Genomic DNA, 12,430 nt, shown 5'->3' with positions numbered 1-12,430 from the left:
GGGAAACTTATCCAGAATTATGGAATACATCCTGCAAAGCATATCGTGATAGGTACAGTTAAGAAAAATAATGCGCTTGATAAGTTGCTCGAGATTTATAAAAAAATCAAACCAAATAGTACAAGAGAAGACGTAAAGAAAAAAATTAATTCCCTACGAACAAATTTTCGGAAAGAATTAAAGAAGATTCACAAATCGAAATCATCGGGAAAGGGTACCGATGAGGTTTACGTCCCGTCTGCCTGGACGTATTATGAATTGCTGTTTTTATCAAATGATGAACAACCAGTAAGACAACTAGAAAAGAAAACAATAGAGGTTTGTGTTATATTTTAATAAGTTTATTAATAGTACCTACTCTCCGTAGGTTAGTACAAAAAACTTATATTATATTAGGTATTTAAACTGCAGAAGTACTGACAATAGTTGTCTCATATTATTTTAGCATTTATAGTTGCACCGACTTTTTTCTTTTCATTCCATTATGTTCAACGTGCGCACATGAATCTAGCTGCGGATCGACTGAGTCAGATTGTACCATGAAAAATTGACAATAATATTGTGTAGTGTGCGGGGATCATTTTATTGATGAAGATATTGACAATCTTGCATTGACAATATTATTGAGTGTGTGCGGCTAGCCTAATATTAGCTCATTCCACATCATTCTTTAAAGAATATTCAACATTTGTGTCAAGGCTATTTGTTATTTACTTGAAAACTAAATATTATAAATGTTATTGATAAAATAATCACTGTACCACATCCTCTGATTGTTTACTTGAATTATACACAGTGAACATTCACTTTATTCTTGTTTTTAGTAGCTGAAACATAGTTTAACATAGATCACAGGACATTGTAATATTTCAATGTTGACATTGCTCACTATGTTCATATAATACAATGTTTTTTGGCTCTGTTTACATAGAATAATAAGTCGAGCTTAAAATTACTGTTTACATACAATATTTATAAAAACATTATGTGTGAGAACCATGCAAGTTTGTTCTATATTGGCCTTTTGGATAAAGAGCCAGTAGTCATAAGTAATGTGCTGTTAATATTTATTTACTTATCACAGTAATATTATAAATGTGAAAGTTGGTTTGTTTGGATGTTTGTCTGTCAATCACTCTGAAACTACTGACCAGATATTAATGAATTTTGGTATGCAGACAGGGTATGAGCTAACTTGGCTGATAGGATACTTTTTATCCTACAGGAATGTGGGTGAAACCAGTGGCAGGAGCTAATAGCTCAATATTATAACATCTACTATCTTCCTTTAGTTATACAACATAGCTATATAGTATATGTTAAGCACATGAACATGCTAATCAGATTACAATACTATAATTACTGCAAAGTATCTGCCTATCAGTAGATAACACTAGTATTTGCTATATCGAGTCCTTCCCCTGATGTTATCAGACCATTTATATCAGATATCAAATGTTTTATAATAATGTTTCAACATTTAATAGGTATAATAAATACCTTTGTTTTCAAATGTGTTCTAGCTTCAAAGATTGTTTGCCAATTTAAAAGATTTATATATTTACTAGCGGACCCGACAGACGTTGTCCTGTCTACACGTCTTTAATTTGAAAATTTTAAATTTTATTAATAAGCTAAAACATTCTGGACCATTTTGATGAAAATTATTATTCAAATGTTATGACAATATCTAACGTCATTAATATTTGACACTGCGATGGTAGCGCCGTCTGTCGTATCCAATGTAAAACATTCCAAAATCAACAACTACTAATTAATTAAAAATGAATTAAAAAAACATTGTCCAGCGGACAAAATTGTGAATCTAAACCATTCTCAGATCCCCTTGAACACACACAAAAAAATTCATCAAAATCGGTCCAGTCGTTTAAGAGAAGTTCAGTGACATACACACGTACAGAAGAATTATATATATAAAGATTTACATATACAACATTACAGCTTATGCCATTACGTTATACAGCCAAAACAAAAATTAAAAACGAATACAATTCTCAACAAAAGAGATGTAATTAAATAACAAAAAAAGTACCCAAAAGATGTGCTCTAATAACCATGCTCATTTAAACTATGTAAAAACTCTGGCAATAATGTTGGAAGATTTTCTTTTTATGGTAATTCTAAGCCAGTAAACAAGTAGACGGATCACCTGATGGTAAGCCATCGCCGCCGCCCATGGACACCCGAATCACCAGAGGCGTTACAAGTGCGTTGTCGGCCTTTTGGGGGTTAGGAATTTAAGGGTTGTTGGGAAATCTGGGATGGGGAAGGGGGTAATTGGGCCTCCACACTCCCTCACTCACACAATGCAAGCGTTGTTTCACATCAGTTTTCTGTGAGGTAACACTCCGGTCGAGCCGGCCCATTCGTGCTGAAGCATGGCTCTCCTACACATAATATACGAAGCTCAAGCTCATATTATGCATGTAGTATACATATAAACCTTCCTCTTGAATCACTCTATCCATTAAAAAAACACATCAATATCCGTTGCGTAGTTTTAAAGATATAAGCATACAAAGGGACACAGGGACAGAGAAAGCGTCTTTGTTTTATACTATGTACCTACATGTACTGACTTAACATGTAAACTAGGTATTTTCGTATGAATTTATTTATATCCTTATCTAAACATGACACAATAGATTATACATAATCTATATTTATTTTCTGAATACAAAACGTGTTTGCTTTTCCGTAATTCCGTATCATTTGAACAATCGCATGAAAGAAAATAACGGCGCAATTACTTTACATATCGTCACACCTTTAACCCCCGAATGGGTAGGCAGAGGTGCACATTATGGCACGTAATGCCACTGTACAATGTACACCCACTTTTCACAATTTATATTGTAAGTCTTATGTAATAGGGGGTGAGCCTATTGACATACACCGGGCACATTTCCACACTCCGCGCTACTAACTACTGAGAAATTTAAAAAAAACCGTAAAAAGTCCAGCAGTACTTCGTCCGATCGGGGAATCGCACCCGAGAAACCTTGCCCGGCAGTCGCATTTGCAACCATTCGGCCAACGATGCAGTCAACGGCGCAATTACTTGCTCTTTTTTTACTGTATTTTCATAATGCCGCCTTGGTATAAATATAACAATGAATTTTTTATGTATGACGATGAATAGACATAGGTTTTTTTAGGAGCTAAGTGATTGATATAGCCGAAACTACTGCTTGTAGAAAGCTGTGGTTTAGTATTTAAATAGCTTAAATACTAATGGAATGTAGGGGTCGGTGGGTAATGTCCGGCTCAAAGCAGGAGAAAGAATGGGATGGTTTTTTGTCTGTAAGAGTCTGACACTCCCTCTCGCCTCACCCAAGGATGGAGAAGTCATTCGATGATTTACCCCCCTCAAAAAAGGGGGGTTTCATCAGATTGTTGTTGATGATTGATGTATTTAACTATGAACACTTAAAATTGCCTAGACTATTTCACTATGTTTTTTATTATAAGATTTAGTGCCTATGTAGGTAAATAAACAAGTAAATAACAAATGTGTATGTTTGTTTGTTACAGTGTGGCCCCGAAGTCAGTTGCAAGCCCAATTGTGGTCAACAAGCCAGTATTAGCACACAATGGTGAGTTTCTAATAATATTCATATTTACTAGAGTATCACACCTTGTCTTGGTGGCCCGGAGGTTTAAGCCAAAATTAACTGCCATCAGAAAACTGTTGAAGGCAAATCCTCCACTAACATATGTCACCGGCGACCTACGTGGCAGTTAACGTGTTAAGGATAAAGAATTTAGTTGTTAATAACAATTTAGTTTATTATAAATAATGTAGATTGCTAACAATATGTTTTGTTTTTCAGCTATACTAGCATCTAACAATCAAATGAAGACGTCGTATTGCCAAGAGTGAGTATTTTACTTTATTTCATAGTTTATTTACTTGTGTTACGCGTGTCAATGAATGTCTGCTCGTTTAATAGGATAGGGGATCCCATGATTCATCTCAGGCAGGCAGAGGTGCACATTACGGCACGTAGGTAATGCCGCTGTACAATGTACACCTACTTTCACCATTTGTGTTATAAGTCTCATGTAATAGGGGGTGAGCCTATTGCCATATACTGGACACAATTCCAGACTCCGTGCTACTACTGAGAAATTCTTCAAGAAACCGAAAAAAGCCCAGTAATAGGTACTTTGGCCGATCCAGGAATCGACCCTGAGATTTCTCTTGCCTGGCATTCGCACTTCTACACTCGACCAATGAGGAAAATGAAAAAATAATAGAAGAAACAGGAAAAGCTCTAAAATAAAAGCGTAAATAACATATTATGTGGACGTTTACCGGTCGTTCAGGAAGGCCGGTTCTAAATACACAGCGGTAAATAATTTTGGCAGCAATCCTCGTATCGTTTGCTCTATTTACTGGCAAATGTTGGAATTGTATGTCTATCTGTGCATATAATAGGTACACACCCTTATTACATGGGACTTATAACTCAAATAATGATAATAACAAATTGCATTGTATTTGGAATTGTTTTTGAAATAAGCAATGGATGTCGTCTCGTGGTGGCCCGGAGGTTTAAGACACCCGTTCCTCATACAAGAGGGTGAGAGTTTGAAACCTACCAACGACAAGTACCAATGTGACTTTTTCCGAGTTATACGTACTTTCTAATATTGTTTAGACACCACTGACAAACGGTGAAGGAAAACATAGTGTGGAAACCTGGGTTTAGGATTTCTAATTATAAGAAATCGCCAACCCGCATTGAGCAAGCGTGGTGATTAAATGCTCAAAACCTTCTCCGTGTGAGAAGAGGCTTTAGTCTGCAGTGGCCATTTATAGGCTGATGATAAAGCAATGAATTTATTCGATTTTAATAAGTAATTGTATAGTAAAAGCAACTTCAGCATGTTTCATCTAGATATAAAAAGCGTGATATAATTAATTTTGTTGTTAACTAAAAATAGAATCTACCTTTATGATAAACAATCAACTTTCGAATACTTTTATCAAAATTAATGATGAAAATATAAAATCACGTGCTCAGTCATTGAACTCGGGACTTCACAGACAAGTGCACAAGTTACAAGAGTGCACATATTTCTAAAATTATAATATTTTAATTGTTATAATATAAAGTAGGTTAAGTGTAAGCTAAAGTTAAGTGTTGCTCGTTCCAAAGTGTAGATTCCTATGGAGAAGAACGAGTAAGAAACTCAATTGTATTTTTTATTAGTTTTATGAATTCGTTTCATTGTTGGATATGTGATCTCTAGAATGGCTGTCATTCATGTTTTTTTTTTTATGTCATAAACCGGTAAACGAGCAGACGGATCATCTGATGGTAAGCCATCGCCGCCGCCCATAGACACCCGAAACACTAGATGCGTTATAAGTGCGTTGCCAGCCTTTTGGGTGTTAGGAATTTGAGGGTTGTTGGGGAATCAGGGATTAGGAAGATTGGGAACACAACGAAACACAACGCAAGCGTTGTTTCACGTCGGTTTTCCATGAGGCCGTGGTATCACCCCGGTCGAGCCGGCCCATTCGTGCCGAAGCATGGCTCTCCCACACTTAAATATGTGTTATACTAAATGTAATTAATTTGCATTGTCCCCAGGACGAACGATGTGAAAGTGAACTCGCCGCCGTGCCACTCGCCCGGCGCCATACTGCCCGACCTGCCGCAGCCTGCTGAAGATCCTGACAAGGTACACACAAATATTCTAGTTTTAGAAACTTATACAATCAATTATCTTCTTTCCTAATTAAAGTAGACGTTGAATTCAACTCATTATGTAACCTTTTACGACTCAGTAGACAGATTCCTACTATAACTAAATTAGTGACATCAGAATTTGATATTTTGGTTTAACTAAGTATTAAGGCCTAAATATCGCATCGCATTGGGAAGACTGCAAAGCTTTTAGGTGAGATTTTGTAAATAAATAAAATAAATAAATCTAGTATCTAGATAAATGTCGTGGCGGCCCGAAGGTTTAACACACCCGCTACTCATGCATGAGGGTGCAGGCTCGAAGTTCAAAGACCAAGAGGAATGACCGACAGACAGACGTTATTAATGTTATTATATTTGCTTTGACGTTCAAAAGTGCCTTCCTGGTCTATTTGAAATAAATAATTTAGACTTTTTGACTTTCGATAGAAGTGCTCTAAAAATTAATGGAATCTCTAGACATAGTTGAGCCAACTCTAAGGTATTTTATTTTATGTGACACGTTCCCGTGGGATTAAAAGTCGCCCAAGTCAGTCCACACCCTATCTGTACCTATACCAGATTTCATCAAAATTCCTTCAGTTATTTCAGCGTCATTGACGGACATACATCCGAACGAACGAACAAACAAACTATCACATTTGTAATGTGATGTATGTGTGGCTATTATGTAATAATAATAATGTTTTTGTCCTCAGAACTCTGGTTTGTCCAAGGAAGCTAGCTCCTCGGAGACTCAGGCGTGGTTGGCGAGAAACCGCTTCTCCCACTACGCTGCTACATTCAACAACTTCTCCGGAGCTGATCTGCTCAGGTTTGTTAAATCCTATATAATATAACTTGGGTGTCTTCAAGTCCCGAGTGAACAGGTTGCTCATAGGCAGGCGTGCTCCATCGTCAAAATTAAAAAAAAATCAATAAAACACGTAGGACGTCCACCCACAAAGTAGATAGACAACCTGGTTAAGTTCGCAGGGACCACGAACCACTGGGTGCAGGTCGCTTCCAACCAGCCTAGAAACCATTGGGGGAGGCCTATGTTCAGCAGTGGACTTCTTATGGCTGATATGATGATGATGATGATGATGAATCGGGATACATGCAATATTTCAGTTACATTCCATACTAGCTTCTGCAACTGACTTCGCCCGCGTTCTCATGGCATAAAATAGTAGTAAAAGTAGTATCCTATCACCTAACAGCTCATCTCTTAGTCTTTCCCGTATTAAAGTTTTTTTTTTCACAGGTTGACTCGTGACGAAATCATTCAGATCTGCGGATTCCCCGACGGTATCCGCCTGTTCAACGCTCTGCATGCCACGTAAGTAGACTTGCTATTATAATATAATCTATCAATCATTATCCCATTTTCCCACTGTTATCTCAATTTTATGATAATGACAGAAACACTAAGAGGGTTAGGAGGTACTCCGGCTCGAAACAGGAGTAGGAACGTGGTGGTTTTAAGTCAGTAACAGTCTGACGCTCTCCTCTCGCCTCTTGAAACCCAAGGTGGGATGATTGATGATTTGAAGAAACCTTCGCCGTGTGAGAAGAGGCCTTTGGTCAACAGTAGCCACATATAGACTGTTGAAGTAAAAAAGTAATTTTTTTAAGTGAGGAAAATCATCCAATTACTTCTCCCGCTTTGGGCAAGGCGAGAGGGAGTGTCAGACTGTTACTGACTAAAAACCACCCCGTTCCTTCTACTACTTTGAATCGGAGCCCCGGTAACCTGTTACGTTGTTCGCCGCACCGGGGAGAAAGCCTCCTTCAGAGCATAAATATCGTACTTTTATGTTTGTATTGTACTTCATGTACAGTAATTGCAATTTCTAATTATGTGTCAGTGACGTTGCAACTTGGCGACACTCCAAAACATCTCCAAATAGATATCAGATGCTGGGATAATTTTAGTCTTCTATATCGATCTAGATTTCTTCACGCATTGGTACTATATGTGTACAAAGTTTGGCAATAGACTCGCCCCCCTATTACATGGGACTTATAACATAACAGTGCTTTTCCACCAGAGATGTGCTATGCTACGTTGCTGTGGATGCGTTTGGCTTCCACCAATCATATTCATTTGTACACATAACTTAGCACTGGTGGGAACGGACTCAGCTAAGTTATGGGTTTTTGTATGGAAAGATGCGTGATATAAATGTGTGCTATGGATGGGTTCCCTACTATCGATACATCGCATACTGGAGCTGCATATCTTCCTCGCACAGCTACATAACTTAGTATCAGTGGAAACGATCACATAGTTTCACAGCTTAGCTATTACATCTTTGTAGCATAGCTACATAGCACATCACATCCATTATGAGTTTGTTTCGGCATTTCTTCTCAGAGTAGTCGGATAGGAAATGCGGGCCTCATCTAGTTTTTTGAAATATTATCGTGTAAAAGTGTTATTTTATAACCTACCTACAGAAATAAATATCATTAATTATCATTTATGCTACATATTGTGATTTATTTCTACGCTCGATAATTTCTACTGTATTCTCCGTCAATTACTCGATACTATAATAATGTTAATTATTGTTTGTTTGTAAATTGCAGACGCATCTTGCCCCGGCTGACGGTGTACGTGTGCCCGGCCGGCAGCAACATATACAGCGCCCTCTATCTGCACAACTGCAGGGCACACGAGCTGTTGCAGAAGTTGAACTCGCTCGTGCATGCTTCTAAGGTAACAATATAGTAATTTCACTAGAAAATTTCTCATGATTTTGTGTTAAAAATTGTATTTATGTGTATAAAATTAATAAGATTGCTTATATTCCCGAGAAGGGCCTAATAATGACTGTGGATTTGTTTAGGATATATTGCATAATCATTATACTGTAACCACAGTATAGTCTAACTGTACTTTTTAGTTTAAATTCTAGAAAAGGAAACGAAATTTACTAATTTATAATATATTATCCTGTATTTTGCATTATTTTAAGGAACTCAAATCTAATAACAATATGTGTAATCCAGTAATAACAGACTATACAGATTTGAACACCAACTATAAAATAATTTAAAAAACCAACTAACAAACCTTCTTTTGTCCAACAGGAATGTGAGACCGTACTAGTTTCGGGGCCGAACGGGGCCCGTGTCCGTCTCACCGACGACCTCGTGCGTCACATGCCGGACAATTCGTTCTACCGTCTAGAGAGAGTCGACGACTGCGGCGCTCTACTGCTCTGCGCTACCAACAACAACTAATGCAGCGTGAAGATATAGAACAAGGTATAATATGAAATGTACAACTTGTATAAATGGAAATTTTATTTTGTCGGGCTTTTGTTCAAAGTCAAAGTCACAATTATTTATTTCAATTAGACCAGGAAGGCACTTTTGAACGTCAAAAATTTCAAATGCTGAAACGCCACTTAATTTTAAAACGTTAATATATTTTGTCTTACAAAATGTTCATTCTTTCAACATGTGAAAGTTGTCATTTCATATTTATCTTACTACAAAAGTATACATATAAGATCAAATACATAAACTCTACATAGTAAAATCATGCTTTCTGTCCATCTCTCTCTTTGTCTCAAAGAAGGAAAGAGATAAAAATAAAGCGAGTCTATACTATAAGGTCAACAAAATAAATATGATAGGCTTATGTAGATAAAAAAATAATATATTGTGCCCATCCTAAATAATTTGGGATTAAAAAGGGTATATAAAGAAAATTTTAATGAAATTATCATATTTGTAAACTTGATAATGAATTGGGCTCACCCCCTACTACATGGGACTTAACGTACACAAAATGGTGAAAAGTGGGTGTACATTGTATAGTGGTATTACGTGCTGTAATGTGCACCTCTGCCTACCCCTTCGGGGATAAAAGGCGTGAGGTGACATAATATTTAAAGAATTAAAATATACTGAAATGGAATCTTTTCTATTTAGCGCACGTTTGCGCAAGTTATGACGTGTGTTTGCGCATTTTAGCGCAAGTAAAGGAAATTGATGTTTCAAATCGAAATGGATTTGATATTCTTGTCAAACAATTTGATTTATTAATCAATATATTGTTTATGATTATTGGGATTGTCAAAAATAACGTCTGATAGACGTAAAATGGAACATGGACTTGTCTTGTTAATATTATTTTAGTCTAAATAAGACTATAAAAACCTGGCTAAAGCTAAATATGGCATATTTACTTGCTTTTAAATCCAACTTCACAGTCCTATCTATAAGATAACTTAACAAATTGGATTTGTGTATGAATTATCTGTTAGATTTGACTTATGAAATTGGTAATAAAATTATTATAATTGTTACTCTTTGGGCATGGGTGATTAGAGAGCAATCACGATGTCAGTTGCAGAGTAAAATAGATTAATGAATACATATTGGGCTATTTTTATATTAAAAGCTGGTCTTTCAATATAAAAGTACATAAACACTCTCAATATATACCCATTAATATATACTAAAGCGAGTAAATACAAAAGCCAGGTTTAAAAATTAGGTTTTGACATAAAAGGAATGGGTTATTTTGGAAAGGGGCCATGTGGAGTATTTGTTGTCATTTAATTTCATCTCATTAACGTCATTTGTACTCATCTTTTGTAGATTTATCTTTAGTAAGTAACGTTTTGTATAATGTTTGACAAATAATTGAATGGAACTGTTTTACAAGAATATTTTTAGTTCTAGCGAGCAGTGGAGGACAGATGTCAGTCAATTCATATAATATTGATATGTAGAAACTAGTTAAGATTCAGTGCTGAACACAGCCTACATTGAAAAAGACTACTGGTCTTTTTAAAGAACATTATTGTACAATATTGGTATCAAGACAATCTGATAATGTCGCAGAGAGCTGCTGAATACAGGTCGCTTCCAACCAACCGATTTGAAAGTCGTTGGGGGAGGCCTATGTTCAGCAGTGGTCGTCTTGTAGCTGATATAGTGATGATAATTCTTGTCAAAATAGTTCTCACTGCCATACTCAGAGATACTTTGACTATTCCTTAGTAACAATTGTGTTCTAAAAACAATTGCTAAGGACTGGGTATTAAAAGACTCTGAGTACAGCAGTGATTTGTCTAATGTTATACAAATAATTCTATATGTTTATCTAAATGTATAGTTTTAAGTCTTTATTACACGCAGTTTAATAAAACTGCTAGTAGGATAAAAATACTCTATTTTTAAAATGTATTTTTGCGATAGTGAAAGCTTGGTTTTTACAAAAAATCTGATACCGTATTGCCGATGTATTTGTATTTTTTTAAAACGTCAGCTTGTAAATTATATGTAACTTGTCTATAAAAGGTATTTAAGTAGATGTAATAACATTTTTAAAAATTCAAAATCAGGTGCAATTTATTGTCAATGTATAAAACATGAGTTTTCATTATTGTAAAAATATACTTTCCTCTATACTCAGTCATTTAATGGTTACTTAACCCAGTCCTTAGCAAATGCTTCCGATACAAAATCGTAAGGATTTTTATATTTCCAGCTTCAAATATAAGGAATAGTTTAAGTAATCATTAAATGTCTCTGAGTATGACGGTTTATGTTTAATTTAATTAATGGAGTCTGTATTAAATATAATTTGAGCAGGATTTGCAATGTTTTAGTGTAATTAGTTTAAATGTGAATAGCCAGGAGCTTAGTGTATTATTTAAATGTTAGCGAGACTGCATTTTTTTATATAAGTACTGTAGACATATGTCCGCTACATTTAAAGTATATTTGTTGACCGGACAATCTCTACACTACATGTAAAACTCAAATGTATCATCAGTTGATATTAAAATCATGCCAAATGTAATTAAGTAATGTCAAATCCAATGTAATTGGGTTACATAATATATTGAAAGTCTCGCTACATGTCGATGTCATGTATTTAGGCAGCTACTCACCATTTTATGTTTAGTTCTAGCTTTAATTTCGGTTGTTATGTCATCACAGATTATTATTGTTATTTAGATATATTTGTATGTAAGTAACATAAATGTTGTTTTATTACAAATTAATTTTATTTACAATTAATTTAGGGGGCTTTTCTTCAAGTAATGACCCCCATAAGTCGGGATTATATGACCCCAATAACTTGGGACTTGTGACCCCCAAAACATTTGGTTTGTCAACTTGTAAAGTTAAATGGTGCCTTAAAAAGTGCCTAACACGACCTCTGAGGTCAGCGCTGTTGCTTCACGGAGTATTAAAATAAATATTGTATAAGATTTTATATTATTATTGAAAATAAGATATTATGTTGCATGAATTAGTTTTAGTCAATGTATGAAAGTATATAGTCAATAAATAAATGTATAAAAGACGCATTTGTTTGATTTTCTTAAAATCCACATTTTTCTACAACCTGTCCATTCACTATTAACTTGCACATTATTAACCATAGAAAATATTATTTCAATACTTATTTCAACTGTCGGAGTTGACTTCTTAGATTGTGCAGTTTGCAGCAGTAGTTACAGTTTCAATAATTAACAAAAATATGTCATATTTAGTCCAAAGTACCAGGACTCCATAACGGTAAGATTTGTAGTGTAGTATGTTGGCAAAAGCAATAAGGACTATGTCAGTACTTATATTCATCTATGATAAGGACTCACGAAACGTTTTTCTCCCGCGCCCGTCACGTTAGCCTAAGCGTTAGTGACTTATTCTCAACTAGCGACCCGCCCCAG

The 12,430-nt window shown here is 35.6% G+C and overlaps 1 protein-coding gene across 6 annotated transcripts in view; it reads left to right on the top strand.

The window, feature by feature from the left end:
* Window positions 1-12,060, top strand: part of LOC118279631 (transcription factor CP2) — a 64,638-nt gene extending 52,578 nt beyond the window's left edge. For all 6 annotated transcript variants that reach the window (XM_050702614.1, XM_050702615.1, XM_050702613.1 and 3 more), the window contains 7 exons: window positions 3,556-3,617; window positions 3,855-3,900; window positions 5,625-5,715; window positions 6,440-6,555; window positions 6,988-7,062; window positions 8,316-8,445; window positions 8,820-12,060. In XM_050702614.1, the coding sequence (XP_050558571.1) occupies window positions 3,556-3,617; window positions 3,855-3,900; window positions 5,625-5,715; window positions 6,440-6,555; window positions 6,988-7,062; window positions 8,316-8,445; window positions 8,820-8,972 (673 nt within the window). In that variant the 3' untranslated portion in view covers window positions 8,973-12,060. The remainder of the gene's footprint in view (window positions 1-3,555; window positions 3,618-3,854; window positions 3,901-5,624; window positions 5,716-6,439; window positions 6,556-6,987; window positions 7,063-8,315; window positions 8,446-8,819) is intronic.
* The last annotated feature ends 370 nt before the right edge of the window (window positions 12,061-12,430 follow it).

This window comes from Spodoptera frugiperda, chromosome 22 (genome assembly GCF_023101765.2).
Source record: "Spodoptera frugiperda isolate SF20-4 chromosome 22, AGI-APGP_CSIRO_Sfru_2.0, whole genome shotgun sequence".
Classification (NCBI taxonomy): domain Eukaryota; kingdom Metazoa; phylum Arthropoda; class Insecta; order Lepidoptera; family Noctuidae; genus Spodoptera; species Spodoptera frugiperda.
The sequence above is the reverse complement of the archived record's forward strand: the minus strand, read 5'-3'. Positions and strand labels throughout refer to the sequence as shown.